This window comes from Aedes aegypti, chromosome 2 (genome assembly GCF_002204515.2).
Source record: "Aedes aegypti strain LVP_AGWG chromosome 2, AaegL5.0 Primary Assembly, whole genome shotgun sequence".
Classification (NCBI taxonomy): domain Eukaryota; kingdom Metazoa; phylum Arthropoda; class Insecta; order Diptera; family Culicidae; genus Aedes; species Aedes aegypti.
In genome coordinates, this window is record NC_035108.1 from 251,538,577 (window position 1) to 251,562,709 (window position 24,133).

The following is a 24,133-nucleotide window of genomic DNA, read 5'->3' on the forward strand; positions in this document are numbered from 1 at the left end:
TTTTTCCGGGGATTTCCTCCGGGGGGTTTACCTCAGCAATCCCCTTTTCCTATAGGTCCTGATATACCACACTGTAAACTCGCCATTACCCTTTAAAGAGTAAAAAATGCCCATTTTTTCCAGATATATGCAGCTGTCAAAATAAAGGGTAATTCAAAATTTTCAATGAAGGGTAATATGTGCCCATTTACTAGTATGCAGATGTTACCCTTTAATGGGTGAAAATTGTCTTACGCATGATTATCGATAAAACCGGCATCTGTGAGATCTGCAGCAGTCTGTTTATGTGGAGAGATGGTGCGAAATATTAAAAACGAGTAAGTATCATAAATTAATCTTCTTAATGAGTTATACACAAGCTTAACTTTGTGTTGTGTTTGTAGGCTGTGTATAATCAATTTAAAATAACGTCCGGACGCCTGATTCCTGAAAAACTCGAGTGGAGGATGAAATTACTGCGCCATGATGTTCCAGGGAGAAACGTTATCTATTAGGATCCAGCCAATGTCGTTAACCTTCGCCCGCCCCGAGACGATGTGTTTGTTTTGAGTATTATTATATTTTATTGGTGAATAAAGTTAAATTTCGTATCAATCAAACGATCTTTTATTCCGTTACCTTTTGTTGAATATTATTTTAAAATTTAATTCAGAAATCGCATAAAAAATAGAGTAAATTTTACCCTGTTTTCAAAATTATGTATTTCAGAAAGTGGGTAAAATTTACTCGTTGGTTTGACGTACATGCCGTTTACTCTTTAATGAGTACGGGCCCTTTACTCTTTTTATGAGTTAAGGCCAGTTTGCTACTGACAAGAAAAGGAATCGCCTATCTCGATGCGTGGAAAATTTCTCCCAAGAAATGGTCAAGAAAATCACTTTTTCCTGATCGCAGTACGCAGTTGAGAAGAAATGTCACTTCAAAGGGGGCTCTCTGTAGGAAATTTCTTTACCCTTTCAGTCAAGGAATTTCTTTACTTTTCTTGAGCGAAACAGCATACTTAGCTTTAAACTAGTTTCTCTCAAAGAGGGTACTTTTTTACCCTTTAAGCCTGATTCGCTGCTGACAAGTAATTTCTCGGCCTATCTTGATGCATGGGAAATTTCTGCAAGGATTCGATCAAGAATGCGCTTTTTTCTGATCGCAGTATGCAGTTGAAAAGAACTGTCAGTTCAAATGGGAGTCGCTGTAGAAAATTTCTGCAAGGAATCGGCGAGAAATTTCTTTAGCGATTCCTTTTCAGTAGCAAATCAGGCTTTAAAGGGTACTTTGACCTTACAGTGCAGGATTTTTTTCATGAGACTTCGAGTGTTTGGTGGCGGTACGACAATATCGACTCATGGAGGTTTCACTGTTGTTTTTTTACATTCGGGTTGTCCAGAGGACTGACATGGCTGTCATTTTGCATACATTTCGGCTCTTCCTCACATCATTTTTGGTACTTCGCGTTTTGGTACCCACTTTCTGGTCGGTTTGCCCTAACTTGTTCCTGATTTCCGAGTATACGGCTCATGTGCTGCTAGTGCTAATTTCTGGCAATTAAATATATTGTGATGAATCGTTGTGTTTGATGACGGTTTTCCGTTTTTCGACATGTTGGTGAATGTTTTACGCATCAGTGAGGTATCATTGATGGCTCTTATCCAAAAAAATCATGTTTTGTCAGCCATGTTGAATCAATGTTGGGTAGCTAATTATTGGCTCATTTCACCCCCCTGGGGTTGTCAAAAAGGAAGTGAATCACGTCAGTTGGCACCTCACAAAAAACAAAACGGCACAGACCTATGCAAGAAACTGTCAACAGAAACCAAGAAAAAATAGAAGAAAAATCCTTTTGCATCTGGTCGTAGTGGAAAAGATCATTGGGATAATATTTTCCCAATTTCTTTGCTAAAATCTCGTGAAATTTCGTTCGTTTCAAATGAATTAACATTCGGTGGATAGTAATCTCAGCTGGAGTGCATCGGAATCATGGGAAAAAGGGTAAGTTCATCAGTTTATTTGGCTTTACATCTCGCACTGCGAAACGAACGGGGGAAACTTTCTTCCCTGAAGAAGACGATGTGACACGTAAAATTTCTCTCTTGTTTTCTTTGGCTGAATCGTCACCTTTCTTCTGGAGTGGCTTGTACAATCATTAGTATGCTAATCCCAGAATTCTGCATTGTTTTAGTGGCAGCTGAAGACGATTTTGGCGGTGGCTTTGCTGCAATGCTGCGCGGTGCAGAGTTTCTACGTTCCCGGAGTGGCCCCGGTCGAGTTCCGGAAGGGCCAGAAGATTGACGTCAAGGCGGTCAAGATGACCAGCACTCACACTCAGCTACCGTACGAGTATTACTCGTTGCAGTTTTGCTTGCCGAAGAATGGAACCCTGGTGTACAAAAGTGAGAATCTCGGTGAGGTCCTGCGGGGAGATCGGATCGTCAATACGCCGTACGAGGTCCGGATGGCGGAAGATGTGCGGTGTAAGCTGTTGTGCAATAGCAGGGATAGGCCGCTGAACTGGGACCGAGAGCAGTCGGAGAAGGTGGCCGAACGGATTCGACACGAGTACTTTGTGCATTTGTAAGTAGAAGGATTCGGGGAGGTAGATTAAGGGCTGGTAGCGAGTCAATTCAAGAACATCAACACGTAAATGATTCCAGTGGGCGATTTGCGCTTTGACCACACTAGACAACTACTGGTATCTAGTACTAGTTTGAATGTTGAATGATTTTCTTATTCTTTCTGGAGTTACGTCCCAACTGAGACAAAGCCTGCTTCCCAGATTAGCGTTCTTATGAGCACTTTCATAGAGAGAGCTTTCTTTGTCGATTGACCATTTTTGTATGTGCGTATCCTGTGGCAGGTACCGTTTTGTCTCAAATTCCGAACAGACTCATATTCCGAACACTCGGTTTTTGTATGGCGAGTCGGTTGAAATGTTTCGCTGAAATATGTCACCAAATAACAAGGAAATAGCAGTCAAGTGCAATTTAATTTTAACGTCCCCAATATAATTTATACCGCAGGAGTAGTGATGATTGTCTAGTTTGAAAACAGTAGAACAAGCTCAGCTAAATTTATTTCCGAAATTATTCATTTGAATACGATTTATTCGTGCTGTTCGGAATTTGAATCAAGGTGTTCGGAATATGAGACAGAACCGACACAGTGTTCGGCATTTGAATCAAAATGTTGTTCCATACTTTTACGTAAAAACAATACTAAAACTAATTAAATCAACATTATTATCGGTACTCCCAATAGGTAACAGTTGGGCTTTGCGAAGAAATTAAAATTTACACAAATATCAGCTAATTTATGCCAATCAGCTGCATTTAAAGTCACTGTTGGCCTTAAGTGTTCGGAATATGAGTCAAAACGGTAAATCAACATTATTATCGGTACTCCCAATAGGTAACAGTTGGGCTTTGCGAAGAAATTAAAATTTACACAAATATCAGCTAATTTATGCCAATCAGCTGCATTTAAAGTCACTGTTGGCCTTAAGTGTTCGGAATATGAGTCAAAACGGTATGTACAACTGTAAAATTTTCTTGTTCAACTAAAACTAATTTTAATGCTGGTCACATTAGTTACAAACAAAATGAATAATTATCTATATTAGAAAAGTATATTTATTATACCAGAGGCGAAATCAGGGTGAAAACTCGTGGGTACAAGTTACTTTGATTCGATTACTTCCACTGAGATATGAGTATACCGTAGATGTTCATTCTCACGAAAAATGTTTAACAAGGGACATGTTCATGTCGATTGGGTTTATATTTGTATTGATTTTTGAAGAAAACGAAAAACAAGCCGGAGGAGCAAAGTGTGAAGCATTGGTAACTGTAAAGCCAGTAAAAACGCTCTACAATTTTACTGACTAAACCAGTAATTTGCATCAATCAAAACATATTGGTTTACTGGTAACTAGTTCGAAAACCCGAGAAGAGAGAGAGAGAGAGACTAGGATGTGCTATCTCCTCAAATTTTCAAGAGCACAAGACTTGAAAACCATACAGTGCTCCGCGTTGAAAATTTATCCCATTGGCCACCACCAGCAAGCAAGTAATTTGATTGATTTTCAACGCGAACTGTTGTCAGATTCTCTAGTCTTGTGCATTTGAAAATTCGAAGTTTGGCTTCGTTTTATAATCACCTTGAGAATTATAATACAGGTCGGACTCGATTATCCGGGATTCGATTATCCGGAATTTTAGACTCGATTATCCGGAATTTGTTTTTTGATGTTCTTCTTTTTCAATTTTTATGCATAAATCTGAGATAATTTGGTATTGCAATATACAATTTGAATGGTTTTGCAATTTAGAACGTATTTAAGAAAACAGGGGTTTGGAAAAGTGTTTTTTTTTTGTGTATGCTGGTCAAATTATTTATTTTCTTGAAAGACCCCTACTGATCCTAGGCTAATTCATGGCTACGCCACCGCATCATATAAATAAAATAACGAAAAAAGATAATATGAAAGTTCTTCTTGAAGTGGTGATTGAAACGCAATGGTTGAACGAGGAACTTCTTATATTTAGGTCTTTACAGGACGAAGGTTGGATTGGGAATGAACATAATTTTCACTTGTTAGTCTGTCTAAACAATTAGGTAACTAGGGAGATGTGTTGATCGGTAACTAGATTAAACTCAAAAAGGATGATTACTTCGATCTTCAACACCCCCTCTTAATCAGCCTATCCTAAAAAATGTACTACACACATCTCTACAGAATCGAATATTGTTGACGAAGATCTCTTCAATTGGGTTTATAAGCTGGGATACCAAAACCATTTCCAGTTTGACGTATCCATTTTGACTTCTTGTCATCTGGTGGTCTTTTCACGTGTTTATACCTGTATGCTGGTAACGAGTTGTCGGACGACCCTTTAATAACTTTCATGCGTGTTGATTTGCCAGCTTGAGCATTATTTCCAGGGAACACCAAAACCACATCCGGATGAGGGCACGTTACTTCCGAGCGTTTCGCAGACCTGTCCAAGGGAAACTTGTGCTTCGGTTCGATGTACTGCTCTCGATCTTGATGCAAGTAAAACGCAACTGGAACGTCTTGAACAGAATCTTCAGTTGATTGTAGTTGATTTTCATTCGTCGCTACATCGTCGGAACAAAGGCTTCCTTGGTCTTCTTCGAAAATTTCCCCCTCTTGCTCAAGGCTTCCAGCATCAACTAGATTCATTATGTCATCAGGAACCATCTCCATCGCCGCTTGATCTTCCATCCTTGAATGGTCTAGCTGCCGGTTCCAAGAACTAGCGTTTTCCTCGGTGCACATTTCATCTCCATATGACAAGTAAACGTCCATCTCGTACAAATCGTCTCTAATGGGACACACGCCAATAGTATCGCCATTGAAACTTATCTCTGCCGTTGTTGCTTCAAACGTTACCTTCATTCCAGCCTTTGTCATCATCTTCACTGATAGCAGATTCGCACGTACATCCGGAACGTACAGTACATTGTCGATTGTACACGTGACTCCCCGGCTGCTGGTTCCCTCAATTCGTCCTCTATGCCATGCGATTAACGATTGATTGTCCTTCGCCACAGAAAGAACAACAGGTTGCTTCAATTTCTCCAAGGAAACAAAATATTCCTGTCGATTCACTAGGTGATAACTAGCACCGGAGTCCAGCTTGAAGGTAACTGTTCTTCGGCTACTGCTATCCGTCGACTTAAGGCTCATGAACGCAACTGCTTTTCTGTTGGCCGCCACATTCGCTTCCGCTGGTAATTCGCTTCTGCAGTCCTTCGCTTTATGGCCCTTTTTATTACATCGATGACATCGTCCCAGGAACTTATCACTTCGTTCTTCACACCATGCCTTCTGCTGATTTCCAACGAACGCAAACGGCTCCTTCTGATATACCTCGGTTATGCGATCGGATTTCTTCATTTCTTCCGCTAACAATCTCTCTCTGACGACATCCAAGGTCAGGTTTTCCTCTCCCAAGTTTTCCAACGCTGTAACCAAAGGGTCGTAGCTCTCCGGAAGGGTAACGAAAAGCTGGGACACCAGATCACTGTCTTGAAGTTTTGCTCCTGCCGATTTGAGTTTCCGGATCAGTTCATCGAAAATCTTCAGATGGTCCTTGATCGATGCATCTTCTGCCATCTTGAGCTTTGCGAGTTGCTTGCGTATCAGCGTCTGCGAGGAAACCGACTTCTTGGCGTAAATTCCCTCCAAAGTGGTCCAGATGTCCTTCGCTGTTTCCTTCTCCCGGATAACATCCAACAAGTCGTCGTGGATAAATGAAATTATCAGGTTCACAGCCTTCCCGTCCATTTCTTGAAATTTTGGAAGTTCGGCTTCGACGGTTGGCGCATCCTTCTTGACCGCGTCCAGCAATCCGGCTGACTTCAGTAACTTCTCGACTCTAAATTTCCAGTTCTCGAATCCAGCACCGGTGAACTGCGGAATCCCGTGTACTAATTCTCTGCGCTGGGCCCATAACCTCTTGAAGTGGTGATTGAAACGCAATGGTTGAACGAGGAACTTCTTATATTTAGGTCTTTACAGGACGAAGGTTGGATTGGGAATGAACATAATTTTCACTTGTTAGTCTGTCTAAACAATTAGGTAACTAGGGAGATGTGTTGATCGGTAACTAGATTAAACTCAAAAAGGATGATTACTTCGATCTTCAACAGTTCTTTTGTCAAAGATTTTATTTTTTTTCTTAGTGATTCGATTATCTGGGGGATTTGATTATCCGGAGTGAAAAAAAATCGATACTCCGGATAATCGAGTCCAATCTGTATATATATTTTATTCGTTAGTTTGAAATCTTTGTGTAGTTCACCAAGTGCACTTTAGGACGAGATGCCACTGGCATCACTAGAGCGAGGATCAATTCGACTGTTGTACTAGAGCACAACGCCTAAATTCATACTATTCTATTACTTAATCTATTTTTGGATCTGATGCTGACGCTGTCTCTTTGCGCTCTCTACTTTTCGCAGGTAGATCGAAAACACGCAGGGATGCTTTTCTCATTCCAAGAGAGGTCCATTTGTTCAAAGCTGTTTTTGTCGATTGCCGTGTTAATCCGGGTACATATGAGCGTTTGTTGCTCAGAGGAGGGTCAAGATGTCAGTCCGCTTTCAGACGGCCGTGATGTTGGACGGATGGGCTCATGTTGTTCTTGAGCGGACTGACGAAATTTTTGATGAGGAAGCTGGGAATCAAACCCATAGCCATCCGCTTATGAAGCGAACGTGTAGCTAACTACGCCACGTTGCTCCCATCTGTTGTTGATGTTTCAACAATTCGTTTACATGAGCTATAGTATCCTTTATAATAATCAGTAGTGGTGGTTAAGTTTCGAAGTCAACGTGTGACCAACGTAAGAATTGGTATTCTATGGAACTCTACGTTACACTCGTCGTTATGAAATAAGTTATAATGACGGTGCTAGTAATGATATACCGTGTACGCACCAAACTTTGCACAGTTAAGAAATTATCATCCTATTTCCACTTCAAATGAGCCTAAAATATGTATTTTCTTATTCGAACTTTTGACAGCGATAGACATGTAACCCTTTAGTAGAATACTTAATTTAAAACAAAAATCAAAATAATTCATAAACATGAAAAACATGGGAATGGTGATTCAATACCTTGTACCTTACATTGCGCTCAAAATTTGAATTGTTCCAAACTTTGCGCATGCTTTGAAATGCAGGGCTGTTACAGCAGTCGCGAATATCGCGATTCTCGCGGATGTCGCGATTTTCGCGGATTAGTAGCGGATTTGCGTCGCGGGTCAATAAAATACAGTCGTGAAAATCGCGGATTTGCCAAATCATGCTGCGGAAACCTTCAATCGTTGCTCATTGTGTACACTGAAAGTGTGAAGCCTCTATCGCAATATGGGCACCAAATTTCTATTTCGAGCCACCCATTTTCTCTGTATAGTTATCATTTTCTTTAGTATCATTGAAATATTTTGACATTCAATACCATAATATTTTGTATAGGAAAATTTAGTATAAAGCTGTATCTAACAAATTATAATTTGAAAAAAAAACGCAAACTTTTGAATCCTAATTTGTTTGGTAAATGTCATTTACAAATCGTTCATGTAAAGACAAAACTGTTTAGATTTATAGGAGTGTTACTATAATTAAGGTGAAACTTGCCATAATCTAAATATGGCCTGTTTTTACCCCTACTCACGATCTCAAAGACGAGACCAAGGCATTTTTAGGGTATGAATTAACTTAATTTATCAAACATTTTCCAAAAATACAATGTTTTGAAAGCTTTAAAAACATACGTGATACGCCTGTTATAGTCCAAGGTTTTAGTCGAAAATGAAAACATTTTGATTTCCCAGTTACGAAAAAATACACAAAATTTCAAAGGGTACCTACCTCGTCTAAAGACAGGTTTGAGTATTAGAGGGTTAACTTTCAACTTTCACTTGTAATCCCTTTTTATAAAAAATATGAAATAGTGTTTTACCTATTTAATCATTTTTTCATTAATCTGAACACTAAAATAATTATGTTTTGTGCCACTTTTTACTACAAGCCCTGTTGATTGTACTGATGATATTTTGTCTTTTTAGGATCGTAGATAACTTGCCAGTAGCTACCAAATTTGTGAATCCGGACACAAACGAGCAGCAGTTTGAACACGGATACCGTCTGGGTCTTATGGACGGCAATAACGTGTACATTAACAATCATCTGAAGTTCCGATTGTTTTATCATATGCACAGCGAGTAAGATTAGCTCTTTAGCAGCTGTAGATAACATATTAACGAAATTGTCCATACTTTCAGGAATCAATATCGAGTGGTCGGTTTCGAGGTGGAAACCCTTTCGATTCACAAGGATCAACTCAGCTTCGAAGGCGATACGTGCAGTTTCCCGGAGAGTCCCCGACCACAGCCCGTTTCGGTGCATGCTGGCCATACGCAGCTGTTCTTCACTTACTCGGTCGAGTGGAAGGAATCATCGGTGAAATGGGCCTCCCGATGGGATATCTATCTCGGCATGAACGATGTGCAGATCCATTGGTTCAGCATTATCAACTCGTTGGTGGTGGTGTTCTTCCTCTCCGGTAAGTCATATCAATTTGTGCCTATAATCATCATCAGTGTGCATTACACTCTCGTATTTTGCTTATATTCTGCTGAATGGATGTTTTGAGTTGATAGTTGATACTATGTCAAGCGAATGCCTATATTAAGTAATCCAAGACCTGCACTATCTAAGTATCGATGAACATAAACGACCATGTTACTTACGTCCTTATTATAGCACTCGCTTGAATTGTGACAGCACATTCAACTCTGGTTGAACAATTGCGTTATCAACGAGCACGCAAGCATGAGGCATGGCGAAAGTTTGTCATTTCATGTTTGCTGAATGTGACAAAAACTGGGTCCATAAGGTAACCTAGATATAATCTCCCCTTACGAATGCAAGGTTCGGGAACTCGTGCCGCTCAAGCTTTAAAATTTTGCATGAGTCTACAAAGATGAAACCATACAGCATTAGGTTTTTTGCAATCCCTCCACGAAAGAATAGATCGTAATCTACTAAAAGTCGCAAAAGGCGAAAAAGCACAGAATACACTGCCCAGAACGCATAGTGCGAAACCATATAAGTTGATAATTTTTGTTAGCTAACAACATATCCCTAATCCCATAATCACCGAACAATTTAATTCCAGGTATTCTTACAATGATTATGGTGCGAACACTCCGACGAGACATCGCTAAATATAACACAGACGACAGCGTCAACATCGAGGATACGCTGGAGGAAACCGGTTGGAAGTTGGTACATGGGGATGTTTTCCGCCCTCCTCGGCATCCAAGACTGTTTGCCGCCGTCATTGGTAGCGGAATCCAGATTTTCTTCATGGCTATGATCACGATCAGTAAGTATATTTACAGATTTGTTCAAGGAAGCAATTTACTCAGGGTTCATCATTTCAGTTATCGCCATGCTGGGAATGCTGTCTCCATCGTCGCGAGGTGCCCTGATGACGGCTGGAATCATGCTGTACGTGTTCATGGGTTTGATCGCTGGCTATTTCTCCGCCCGATTGTACAAAACCATGAAGGGACGAAATTGGGAGCGAGCAGCCTTCCTGACGGCGACTTTGTTCCCCGGACTCGTGTTCGGCACTTGCTTCATTTTAAACTTCTTCATCTGGGATCGCAATTCGAGTGGTGCCGTTCCGTTCGGCACAATGGTGGCACTTTTGTGTTTATGGTTTGGAATCTCATTGCCCCTGGTGTACCTAGGATATTACTTTGGATTTAGAAAGCAAGCCTACCAGCATCCGGTTCGAACCAATATGATTCCTCGGCAGATTCCGCACCAGCACTGGTACATGAATCTGGGACTCTGCGTGCTGATGGCCGGTATTCTGCCATTCGGGGCCGTTTTCATCGAATTGTTCTTCATCTTTTCGGCCATCTGGCAGAACCAGTTTTACTACCTCTTCGGTTTTCTGTTCCTTGTGTTCTGCATATTGGTGGTAAGCTGTGGCCAAATTTCGATAGTAATGACGTACTTCCAGTTGTGCGCTGAGGTAAGGATTCGCCATTTAATACATTCTAAAATGGATCAAAAATCACATAATGTTCCCTCCCTTTAGGACTATCGCTGGTGGTGGCGAAGTTTCATCGTGTCAGGCGGCTCAGCTGTGTACATTCTTTTCTACAGCATATTCTACTTCTTCACCAAACTCGAGATTACGGAATTCATTCCAACGTTGCTGTATCTAGGGTACACCGGTAAGCATAGCAAACATGGCGCATATCTAATGATTCTATAACATTCTTCAGAATGTACCATTCCTCAGAATTTCGTTTCCCAAAATGCACCAATCCACAAAAAACTATATACATATTTTTAAATCTTGTTTAAAATATATAACACAGCGTAACAAAAATGACATTTTTGTGTGTCTCAAGGATCAAATTATGTGTCTCTAGTAGATTTGGGGTTGCTGTATCTGATACCGTTCTCAGAAATGTTCCAGCACGTCACAATTTTTAGCTACAGGTCGCCAAAGTTGTATAAAACACTGTTTTCATTGATGTTTACATTAAATTTAAAGTATGATTTATCAAACTTTTTTATGATTTAATCCACCAAGCATGCAATATATGTCATTAACTTTCATTCCAGATATAATTTGGTTGAAATTGCACGATTAAATTTAGATTAAATCGATTTTTCCAACATGCTTGCAGTCTTCATACAAAATTCGTATACATATAGCAAAACACAATACTTTTCTAAACCCTAAAAAAACATCTTTTGGGCATCGAAAGTATCATGAACATTGTTGATAACAATTGTTATACACATGAAGTTTGAGTTCCGTGGCAAATTAAGCGAATAAATTGCTATACAAGCTGGCAAACTTGCATGCAAGTTGGCTGAAATAGTCAAATTTTGCCTTTTCAACTGTTAATATCTCAAAAACTAGACGTGCTATGATATTTTTGAAAGCGGCAATGGATATAGCAACCATTAATTTAGTAAATAGCGGTATTTTGGTGCTAGAGACAAAAACGTGTCTTAACTGGGGGCAAAACGATCAATGTTTTACAACTTTTTGTTATAGGGGTGATCGGGGCCCATGTTGCCTAAGGAAAACGTCATAAAATGCATAGCAAAACAGCAAAATCTATCGTTTAAATGCAAGTGACTTGTACTACAACATGTGTTCTTCCATGTTACGTCGATAATTAATGTTAACATTGACTAGAAAATTTGTTGAGGGACCTTTTTGAAAACCTTGTTTATCTGCGTGTTCATGGCATTATGAGCCGCCCAACGGGGCAGTATGACCCACCTCATTCAATTGTATGATTTTCATTTAAAACAATAGAGAGAACAGCTGATCATAAAGTTTAAACTGTACATTATAGAAAGGAAATTTTATGAAATTTGCTCGAAATTATTAAATTTAGCGCCTTATTTTTGAAAGATACATAACTCATAGTAGACAGACCATGTAATTCTAGTATTAAATTGAAACACATGGTTCAACTTATTTTCTAACGAAGTTTTCCATTTGTAATGGTGCACCAAGATTACTATGCAGTAGAAAAATATCTAGTAAATTTTGGCAATGCATTTTTTATGTTCAAAACACTGTTATTATGGCTTAAATCTGGGTGGCTCATTTTGCCCCGCCCCTTCACTTTTTAAATAATATTCAGTATTCCAAAAATTTTGTTTACTGGAAAATCTAATTTCGCGCACGAATCATTTTGTATTATCAGATGTTTCAATGGATTGGTAAAATTTACCAGAATTATAGATAGAATTGTCTTGAAGCCTTAATCAAAAACTGCCAAAATTATAAGCTTTTCATGACAAAGGAAAGATTTGTACATTTTTGTGAATAATTCGAGTGTAGAAACGAATATTCTTACGGTTTTTATTGTGGTGGCTATTTGAAGCATCCTCTAGCAAATCATAATGACACTAGACATTAAAACACTGTTTTTGAGGTCAAATTCGTGGTGGTTCATATTGCCCCGTATGTCCATATTGCCCCCATTGCCCCTACTACCATTAGACATCAATTTATTGTCAAATTACATCACCACAAGTACCGTTTTGATTCATATTACGGACAGCTTCAAATTCCGGACACTCTACTTTGTATGGGAAACATTTCATGCGAAATGTTTCAATTTTTGCTGTTCAAAAGTTCTCAATTTCTAGGCTCGTTTAAGTAAACGTTTTCCATAAATATCTTTGAAAATTTATAATGCCCAACTACCTTAGATGTCTCCTTTGTGGTTTAACGATTTCGATTAATGGTTTGACTGTTCCATTAATGATTATCATGAGCTGTCCGGAATTCGATTCAAAGTGTCCGGAATATGAGGCAAAAGTGAGGAAGCGTCCGGAATAAGAATCATGAAAAGGCCACACATTTTGATTTATTTAAAATTATTGAAGTTGCGGAAGCGTATTCTTCACCCACCGTTCGAAAGTAAAGGGCTTCCGACGCTCGATAGCGCTAAGGAATCATACAGAATGATTTATTTTGTATGCTCTATGCTGGATTATATTTCCCTGAGTCCTTAAGTGTCCGTAATATGAATCAAAACGGTACTTCTTAGATTCCTATCAGTTTACGTTAGGGTAGAGCACTAGTTTCCGTAACGCCGGTAGATCAGCTTTACTTGGTGCGTGACGAGGTAAGATCTACCGGAGCAGCAGGGACAAAAGTCCAGGGGCTTAACGACTTGAAAACAAGTCTGCTGAAATTGCGACAATCAGTTCTAGCTGCAAAGCAGGACTACGAGAACGCCAAGGCACAACTTGGCAAGGTAGAAGGTAAAAACGACAAGTCGTGCCAGACTGAAGTGTTTTCCTGCACAAGCAACTCGAATATATCAGCTGATATTTTTCGATACACGATGCGAAAGAGGGGACCTTCCGAGGATGAATACGCGGTGAAAAGACGCATGGTTGCTATGAAAACAGTTACGTACGAGGCCGTCCTCCAGAGCGCAAAAGCTGACACGAGCCAAATTCCACTATCAAGAGAACATGATAACAGTGGAGACACCACATCTAAGGCCACGAAAGCCAAGTAAAAAGAGTCACGGGATAGCCCGAATCAGGCAGTGCTTCCACAAGAAGTATGGGCGCAAAGCAATAGCAACCTGTGTAAACGAGTTGGAAAGAAGACACAAAAGAGAAAAATAAAACCGGCGACCAAGAAAAATCCTTAACCGAAAACAGTGAAACGTAGGAACTTAGGTGGTAGAATTCTACTGTATGACACAGAAAAAGAAAAGGAAAGCGTTTGAATTACCGCGGATGTTATGGAAATCGGTGTCCGATGACGTACTGAGCCTGCCCTTTCCAACGGGTGTTACGATTGTTGGCTTTGCCGACGACTAGTGGTCTATGGTGAATCGATGGAGGAATGGATGGAGTCTAGGAAACTAGGACTGGCCCGTCACAAGACTGAGATGGTGGTGGTCAATGACCGTTAGTCCGAGCAACGGGTGCTTATCTCGGTGGGTGATAGCACCCATAGAGTCCAAGCTATCCCTAGGGCATTTTAGGGTAAAGGTCGATAAAAAGCTTAGCTTCGCTAGCCACGTTGAATATGTCTGCAAAAGGGCATCTACGGCTAAAGCGGCGCTTTCGAAGATGACGTGCAATAGCTCTGCTGTAATGCAAAGGCAGGCGTGGCGCTATTCATACTAAGGTACGGAGGACCAATCTGGTCAAAAGCGCTTAGAAAAGGCAGAAACCTAAATCGGTTGGAAAGCACGTATGGTGTTGCAAAGCTACTTTCAGAACCGGGTACTGGTAAACGACACAAACCGAGGATGGATATCAATCAAAGTAACGGCGAGAGTTCCACATGGATCCGTACTTGGTCGAACACTGTGAAATATGATGTACGATGAACTGGCGTATTCTGGTGACCGTTTCATCGTCCATATTGAGATACGGTGTCCCGGCTTGGGCTGCCGCGTTGGGAATCAAACGTAACCGAGAGAAGCTGCGTCACTCTGGCTGATGACATAGCATGCTACCAGCAAAGGGACACAGGGAATGTGAGGAATATCATCAGATTGGATACAATGGCCAAGTGGCAGCAGAAGTGGATTTACTCGGAGAAAGGAAGGTGACCCCATAGGCTCATTCCAAACGTGTCGGTGTGGACGACCTTAAAACTTGGAGAAGTTAACTTCTTTGTGACCCGGTTTTTGTCAGGCTATGGCTGCTTCCGGAAATATCTGCTCAGATTCGCACAAGTAGATTATCCACACTGTTTGGTCTGTCCAAATATCGAGGAGACACCGGATCATATTACACTACCCACCATAAGTATGGAATACTGAATATTGCAGCACTTTTAAGTTTAGCATCACCCAAAATCCAGTGATAATTTGTTTTTTCAACAAAAATAAAAAAATCGCAGGGGCTCAAAGACGTATTTTTTAAGATGATCTCGAACATACATTGTTCTAGCACTTCAAAATCACGAGATACTATTCAGTGCTGGAAAAGTTCGCATCACGAAGCAGCTCGCGAGTGTATACAAACACATAACAAACATCACAGACTCGGGAACTGGCTAGGTGTGAGTAAGTCCGTACCCGTCTGCTCAGGAGAACATGTAAAAAGAAGTAGCAACAAGCTCGGGAGCGTTTACTCGCGAGTAACCGACAAAGGTGTGATTTATTATGGTTTTGACAGACAAATTAATTGTATAACCATCATATCGACGGTAAACTACTAGTTTGTAGTCAAAAGCCATTGGAAATTATAAATCTCGGAGGGGAAGCAGCTTTTTCCCCAAAAGCACAATATGACTCTGAACAGCTCCGAACACGTTCGCGAATCACTTTTAGCTTTAGTTACTCGGGAGCCGACAGATGCGAGTAAACCAGCGCTCTGGCGCTCGGGAGCGTTTGGTTTTGTTTTTGTTCCAGTTCAGAAGAAATGTTCACCACTTTCCATCACTGATAATATTCATTTTACTTAGGTGATGCTTTTCAAGGTGCTGCAATATTCAGTATGAGTGTTGCAATACGCGATTCCATACTTATGGTGGGTATTGTATATAGGGGGGCTGGGGGCAAGAAGGACACCTTAAGATATATAGGTTCAAAACATGGTTGATTAGCACAATTTTTGAAGATTATTCCAGTGTAGGGGCAAGCTCACCTCTTGTTCTAAATGATGTTATCGATAAATTTCAAAAATATAAGAACCACATGATGATTTGAGATTTTTGAAAATGTCCCTTCTTATGATGATTTTAAACGAGGCACGGGGCAAGAGTGCCACTCGTATGGGGCAAGAAGACCACCAGAGCAAAATGCCACAAATTTTGTATATTATTATTTCCCCGCCTAAACGATAAATTGTAGAGTAAGTAAAGATAAAAACTGAGGGATAAAAGTTGACTTATAGTTAAAAAGTAATTTTACGAAATTAATTTAGTTTTCATCTTATTTGACTGTAACAATAATAGAAAAAAATTTAAAAAAACATTTTTAATGTCCAAGATGGTTTATTTTGATTTTATTTAGTAGGAAACATTGATTTAATGCAATATTAAACAAGAAGAATAAAAGTTCATTTGATTTTATATGAGAAAATTGCGGTGTCCCTCTTGCCCCATAAGACATACTGTTATTATATATGTAAAATTTAATGTTAAAAGAACTTTTACGCAAAAATTTCCTCACAGCTATATTAAACAATTGAAAATCATCAATACTGTGCGGAAAAATCAATATGTTTTCTATTTATTGGGAGTCAAACCTTGTTTTCCAGTCTTACATTCTTATGATATTTTGCATATTTTGCGTTGGTGAGTTAAAGACATTTTTCTAATTTTTTGTACTAAACATTTTTAACTGTAATATTTAAACAACCCTCAATTAGTACTCAATTTATACTTATCCTGCGTTGAACATCAAAAAATTGATTTGAACTTCGTGAAATTAGAGGTGGCACTTTTGCCCCGGGTGTCCTTCTTGCCCCATGTCCCCCTACTCGACTGCTCTCGATTCAGGGATATACGAAGCGAGATGATGTCAGAAACCGCAAGCGTCCTAAATCCAAATAACAACGTGCAGAACATGTGCCAGCATGAATGCACTTGGTATGTGGTTGACAGGGGAATAACGCAGATTATGTCGGAGTAGACTACGTACACCGTCTGGGACTAGTTGAGTAGATCGCGTTGTTGAACCGGCAAATGATCGTCGGGGCGCCTGTGAACCGGAAGCTTCCCACCACCAGAATTGCTGGATCGCCTGGGACTACTCTGAGTACAAGGTGTCCGCAAATTATCCGTACAAACTTTGAAGGCATAGATCTATGCCATCAAGTGGAATAAATTCAGTATTCTTGCATGGTTTAATACATTGACCTACTATATTCCTAAGCAGAAAGTTTGACACATTTCCGATTTCAAATATTTGTTAAACCAAGCCAAATGTGTTGAGTGGTCTTAAAGAGAACTGTTTTTCGAGCTTTATGACAGAAGAGAAATGTCCATAGAAGCCACTGGAAATAAACCGTATAATTTTCCATTTCCAGCATAACTTGAAGCCAATAGCCTGTGGGTTACTTCAAATAATAATAGGATATTTGGATTCATCTATTTTAGATTGTAGAAAGAAAACACCTCTAGTATGACTAGCGGCCCATAGGAATAACGCCTCAGAAAAATTTAAATTTGCCTATCTCAGTAAGTAGCAATCATTTTATAATTGTGTCAAATTCTATTTTGTGTTAACATATAGATGTATTCAAAAAGGTACTGGGACATTGAAATTTTATTGTTTTGAATGCGAGATCTTCTTTCCTATATTTTGTTGTTCGGATAATTTACGAACACCCTGTAGTGCGTGTAGTAAATAGACCGATACCTCGATGAAACAGAATAAATTCCCTATTGAGTCGTCGGTGAAACGGTGGTCAGCCACAAACCGGAATCGCAGGACCAACCTTGGCATCCATCCACATGAAGGTCCAGTAGAAGTTCAATAGGGCTCTGACGTGATGCCAGCTCAAGAAAAGTATGCGTCATCGCACAGAAAGCTGTCCAAAGCCCCGGCGAGATTTTCAACCACCAATTGGTCAAAACGGGTAGTCGCTGAGACACCGTAGAAATGTCGTAGTTAGCAGCGTTGTTGACGACATGAAGCTCCAACAGCGAAATAGCAGAACAGCTAGAGGCTGAGACTGACGAAGTGCATGAGCACAGCCCTCCTCCGATGGAGTTGCGTGATGTACTTCCAAAAAAGATCGAGGCATAGGAGCAGTGTAGGGAAAGTTTTTTAGTGGTTAAGCGCGCCTTTTGTACCGTTTTGACTCATATTCCGAACACTTAAGGCCAACAGTGACTTTAAATGCAGCTGATTGGCATAAATTAGCTGATATTTGTGTAAATTTTAATTTCTTCGCAAAGCCCAACTGTTACCTATTGGGAGTACCGATAATAATGTTGATTTAATTAGTTTTAGTATTGTTTTTACGTAAAAGTATGGAACAACATTTTGATTCAAATGCCGAACACTGTGTCGGTTCTGTCTCATATTCCGAACACCTTGATTCAAATTCCGAACAGCACGAATAAATCGTATTCAAATGAATAATTTCGGAAATAAATTTAGCTGAGCTTGTTCTACTGTTTTCAAACTAGACAATCATCACTACTCCTGCGGTATAAATTATATTGGGGACGTTAAAATTAAATTGCACTTGACTGCTATTTCCTTGTTATTTGGTGACATATTTCAGCGAAACATTTCAACCGACTCGCCATACAAAAACCGAGTGTTCGGAATATGAGTCTGTTCGGAATTTGAGACAAAACGGTACCCTACTATAAAAAAGAAGCAGGTGCTTAAGGGTAGCAAGTGCATACCGAACGGTTTCCAAAAAGGCCGTGTGCATCATAGCCCGTCAGGCTCATCATCTAAGAAGATGTTCAATGCTTCAACCAAAGAGGTACCAGAGGAGTCCACAACGCGTGTAAATATACAACGCTTAGAGGTTGGCAGCAAACATGTGATAACTCCACTAAAGGTAGATGCGGATAATACCAAATGTGTCAGATTTGTATAAAAAAAATATGGGGTAGAAACTATCACTTGAGCAATTCAACAATAATTACTTAGGTACAGTGCATGGGTTGGTTTTAGCCCCCTGTCCTTTGGTTCAGAAAGGGGTATGGGCGCGTTCTGCCAACTCGGTCGAGGCAGATTTCTAGTGTGAACAAGTTACAACATGGACGTTCTAAAGTGCCATAATGAAGTGTTGTGCTTGTGGGGAGCACTTGAAGATGGGATGGAAGGTCGTTATTTCGCGTTCGTGCTTTACTCCTGCTTATCGTAAAAGTTATATACAATAACCGACCCTAAGTTTAACTATCGAAATTAACAGTTGCAAATACAATAATCGTTCTGAGTTCACTAACATGTCGTCGCGTTAATTTTATCATAATGATCTTTTATCTACATCCGTCGAACCATTCTGAATGGCCGTTGTAAGAATATCACCAAGAACTTCTCACATGCATTAAAGCTGAATTGTCCTACATTGAAACATTGAGGTTTTCGCTCTTTTGGATTCATTTTTTGTTGTTCGTCCTCAATATTGTTGAGATGTCCTGAATGCCGCACATGGCGTACAGTGATCATTGTCATGGAGTTTCTCGTAAGCTGCATGGGGATTTTTATCATGGGAATCCAAAGAGCGAATTTTCTATGATTTCATTGTAGGCCAATACAGTAATAAAGCATGTAACAATCACTAACATTTCTTCTCTCTTTATCCTTGTTTTCATATCTAACCCGCCATTACAACGAGGAAAAATCCATTGGAGAGGAAAGACATGGCAGCGTATTGGCCGAGAAAAGATAAGTATCATGTTTTTGTAAATTTTCTTATTACTGATTGCAAGGTAAATCAGATTAACTTAATTGTTCCACAGAGCTATTTACAAAACACCACCCAAAATCCCTCCTTTCCCATATCCTTAGGCAAAACACTTCACTACCGCTATATGTATGACTGATTCATGTTCTTTTGACCTTGCATCATTCATACGTGTATTGGAAGTCAAGATTAGAAGCAAAACTTAAAGAACCTTCTGGTCAAAGATGTTGCGTTGCCTACTTCCCAAACTCCAAAACCCCCCGGTGTATTATGGACGGTGTGAGTTTTCAAACTTATGCTGGAGACTTGGCCCCTGACCCCCTTGTACATCAATAAAATAAAATAAAAAAGTACAGTGCATGGGTTGGTTTTAGTGGGTCGTCGCCGGTGGTGAGTTACCTTCTCGGGGGTTTGATTGCAAAGTAAAAATAATTTACAAAATGGCAACTCAGTGTTTTATATAACTATTTCGAAGCGACTTATCGCAAGTGACTTTATCATATATGCTCCCCCGGAACATATCGTTTGTACAATTTTTGAGATTCAACTAAATTCTTTCCGTGTATGTCGGGGATGCATAACGTATCTAGGTTCGATACTAACTAGATAATGCCTTTTTTGGGAAAATATTTCATGAGATTTCTTTTTTAATGATTTCCATAAAAATATGGTATGCATCTTAAGATGTTGTTGGGGCTAGTTTTCTCAATCGATGCTTAAAAAACACTTTCATTAAATGTCTTTTCAAAAATATTTCATGAAAAATATGGTGTGTAAATCAAAGCATATTTTTGCTGAAACATTTCATAGTAGAATCTTATGATTTGTTCCACCCAGTTTTCTCAGTCGATGCTTAAAGGAAAATGTCGATGAATATTCATAAATTCCCCATGGAACTTCAAATAGATATATTTTAAAAATTCTTTGAATTTATTTTTCTTCAGCCCAGCCGTTTTCAAATAATTAATAAAAGAACTGATATATGTAACTTGCGGGAAATAGTACATTCTGGGAAATGAGACACGATGGAATGGGTTATTCAGGAGAACGGTTCATTATGGGGAATGTTATAGAATCATGTATAATGCTCCTTACACACCTCCCTATAATATCTATTCTCTTTCTCAGGTCTGATGGTGATCACATTCTACATCCTAACGGGAACAATCGGATTCTTCGCTGCGTACAGCTTTATCCGTAAGATTTATGGCGCCGTGAAGATTGACTAAATGGTTGCTGCCAGCGGGGCACCCTTGAGCTATTAACATTAACGATCGATAATCGATGTGCGTGAGTGTGTGCATTACGAATGTGTGATAAAAAAAAATAATTGATTTTAAGACTGTCCGAACCGAGCGACTGAGAGCGAGCGTCTTTATGTTAAGGGAATGAGTGCAACTGCGATTAGTTTTGTTCTTTTTAAATTGAGCGATCATTTTCCCACTGAATCATTTTAATCCTTTCGCCAAATCACTGCTTCTCGATGATGTAACCGAGCAAAAATTGAATGTCGTACCTAAACTATAACTAAGCAACAGAGTGCAGAATCGCTCGGTGATCAACAAGTGACTTTAAGTTTTAGATGTGGTTGTTCTAGCGAGATCCAATGACAAAGCAGCAGACAGCGTCGGAAAGAATGCAATCACTAGAGGGCAGGAATTGCATTCAGTTCATGTGTAAGAACGTCTCAACTACAAAAGTGAAAAAAACATTGGATATAAATTCTTAAATCTACTAATGAGAATCTATTGTTTTTTGTCTACTGTTTGAATATCACATCATAATTTTAGTTGAAAAAAAATCAGTGCAGGGGAAAGTGATATACCGAAACGTGATTAAATGAAAATTTGTTTCTCTGCTATATAATTTTCATCCAAATGTTAAAGAATTAGAGCGAATAAAACTTCATACAATTATTGTGACGTGATAAAATCGAACAGAAAACCGTGCTTAAATCGAGAGTGATATAATGAAGCGATATTTAAACGAGCAGTGATAAAATCGAGAAACTACTGTAGCGCGTAGGCCCAATACTCTGCGCACTTAAGGTTTTTCAAATTTTAAACAGGTGTAATTAATTGAAAACAAAACACAATACTTAGAAATGTTGGGAGCAAATACTTCTTCTTCTCTTGTTCTTGGCATTACGTCCTCACTGGGACAGAGCATGCTTCTTAGCTTAGTGTTCTTATGAGCACTTCCACAGTTATTAACTGAGAGCTTTCTTTGCTAAACTTGCCATTTTCGCATTTGTATATTATGTGGCAGGTACGATGATACTCTATGCCCAGGGAAGTCAAGGAAATTTCCATTACGAAAAGGTCCTGGACCGACCCTGAATCGAACCCAGACACCCTCAGTATGGCTGTGCTTTGTAGCCGCGGGCTCTAACCAATCGGCTAAGGAACCCCTTTGAATTGATTCTGCAAACACCCATAGACTCAAGTAGAGTCTAAAGAAATACCTTGTAAAATAAAATCAATCCGTTTGCTTTACTTTTGCCTTTCTTGGTCTTGGTCTATAGAAATATCTTGAGCATAAACCTCGAAACCTATGACAAAAAAATATGAAAAATCCAGAATCGATTCCTGAAAAATACATTCGTAGTATCCTTAGAAAAGTTCCGTGTGTATTTTTGAAAGAATTTAAGAGGAAATACATAAAACAATCTGATTATAAAACCATTAATAAAAATCTTGAAAAAAAGCCGGAAAAAATATCCAGCAGAGAACTAGGTAGAGGCTGGCGAGTTTGTGGAAGGCTACGAATGTGATTGAATTTGATTTTTTTTGGGTTTGTGTCTTTGTTAGTGGATTGTCATCATCAGAGTAATACAACAAACAGTTCTGTAGTTTTCAGGTTTCTTTATAAAACTTATCTCGCATTCTGCATTACGCAACATACGCATAAAATATAATACTTAAATAACAGTTTTGATTTCGATTGTTATTATCATTACACTTGTTTTACTGTACAGCTGCGTCTCTACGTATGATACATAATTTTTCTATTGATTTAATATTTTTATCGTCAATTTTTTGTTTTAGTTTTTTTTTTCAAGCTTCAGTTGTGTTTGTGTTCCATATAAAATGAAATAATTATTTGTTGGTTTAATGCAGTAGCTTCTAAACGATTGGTCGCTTGCCTAACATTTAATTGTCTTAAGATAGTTTACCGGACAGGACCATCTGAACGGGGAATATGGTCGCCCTATAGAGCACTTCAGTAGGCTTAGGCGGACGAAAGCACTAATCATCAATTTACTGTACGAACAGGACCGGAATCAAAAGATCCCAATTGTAAACTATAACAATGCTTTTATTGTCCTTGATAGAGGGCTTTCCCCTTCCACCTCCCGGACCCGGATCCCTAGCTTCCGGTTGTGTTGTTTGATTAGTGTCTCAGTATCGTGTTTTCACAGCCACTTTTTCTCCTTGAAAAGCATTCCGTATGTTGTTGGATCAAAGTAATCCGAATTTGGGGGATCGTCGTCATGGAGGGGGTGACGGGTTAGCTAAATACTACACGCCTACTGCGCGTCTCCTCGTAAGCTTCCTTTTTTTTTACTAAGCGTATCACGATGTTTTTCAAAATGCAAAGTTCTTCTCTGTTTTTTCCGTTGCTAACGGGCAAAGGCAAATCACGGGCGTGCAATACTAGTAACAAGCAAGTTTAACAAATGTGCTAATAGCCCCACAGAGCCATCGATTGAATAGATACTTTAATGAATCATAATTCAGTTGAATAAGCGTTTATTCGACTACTAATGTCTTTTGGGCGTTTTTTTTTTTCAACCAGATAGGGGGATTGGACCCAAACAGAGCGCGAAACGATTGGCGTATATGTATTTACATTTATATGACTATATTTACAAAAGGCTATACAAGATAAGTTTTGATATTTGTTAAATTGATTGGAATACGGTACGTGCGTGTAGGACCGAATGGTGGTACGATAAGGCCGCTTTTAATTCTATTGATAGTTTTACGATTCTTACATGGGTCGACAAAAGCAAAAAAGATGATTAAACCAAAAATCGCGCTGTTTAAAATTTCCAAACTTTTTGCGTTTTGGTGAAAAAATTGGATATTTTATCTGCTAAGCGGCGAGTAACAAATTTTATGCTATTTTTGGTGAAGTTTCCAAACTTGGATATAATTTATTTAAAAATCAGTAAAACCTTACTGAATTTCGATAAACTTTAGAAGCTGTTAGGTAAAATTTAACTTTTTTAACTTAGTCAGTGACTTTGCATTGGTTGAACTTGTTTCACCGACGTGCTTTCCATGGTTCTAATCTTCTTTTTGCTTTTCAACAATCCTTGCCTATTTCTTGGATATGGTTGTGTAGTTTTTGATTGTATTTTAATTCCACCCTCCGTCGTTTAGATAAGAATTGGATAAGCTATTATTGAAGCGATTGAGTTTTCTATTCAAATAAATATTACGTCATAGACATTTCTGTTTTTTTTCCAAAGTGAAATAATTTTAAAAACATTAAGCCTTGAACTACGCACGCGTGCGATTGTGTGAAATTATCTTAAAAGGAAAAAAATGGCTACGTATTATGTACACATCCTATCGTCGACGACGCTTTCGTCACAGTCTTATGCGCAGCCCAGTAATCGGCGGTTCTGAAATGAAAATAAGATCGTTAATTTAAGGACTCTATTAACGGATGCCTATCAGTTCTAG

At 39.2% G+C, this 24,133-nt stretch overlaps 2 protein-coding genes across 8 annotated transcripts in view; one reads left to right on the forward strand and one right to left on the reverse strand.

Moving 5' to 3' along the window:
• The first annotated feature begins 1,806 nt into the window (after positions 1-1,806).
• On the forward strand, positions 1,807-21,183 carry LOC5569511 (transmembrane 9 superfamily member 4). Its single transcript, XM_001658546.2, has 8 exons — positions 1,807-1,983; positions 2,174-2,565; positions 8,591-8,746; positions 8,807-9,087; positions 9,703-9,912; positions 9,971-10,572; positions 10,639-10,777; positions 20,568-21,183. Exons 1-8 carry the CDS (start codon positions 1,972-1,974, stop codon positions 20,666-20,668), a joined length of 1,893 nt encoding a protein of 630 aa, XP_001658596.1. The 5' UTR covers positions 1,807-1,971; the 3' UTR covers positions 20,669-21,183.
• Positions 21,184-22,288: 1,105 nt separating this feature from the next.
• The window catches only part of LOC5569512 (probable phospholipid-transporting ATPase VD), a 277,226-nt gene continuing 275,381 nt past the window's right edge, over positions 22,289-24,133 (reverse strand). For all 7 annotated transcript variants that reach the window (XM_021844797.1, XM_021844798.1, XM_021844796.1 and 4 more), the window contains one exon: positions 22,289-24,072. Coding sequence is in view for 2 of the 7 variants with exons in the window: in XM_021844800.1 (XP_021700492.1) it covers positions 23,997-24,072 (76 nt within the window). In the remaining 5 variants the exon portion in view is untranslated. The remainder of the gene's footprint in view (positions 24,073-24,133) is intronic.

Bases quoted from the DNA above. Each gene is read 5' to 3' on its own strand.
- LOC5569511 (XM_001658546.2), top strand. The intron at 9,913-9,970 runs GTAAGTATATTT...TCATCATTTCAG, and splicing joins CATGGCTATGATCACGATCA to TTATCGCCATGCTGGGAATG. The intron at 10,573-10,638 runs GTAAGGATTCGC...CCCTCCCTTTAG, and splicing joins ACTTCCAGTTGTGCGCTGAG to GACTATCGCTGGTGGTGGCG.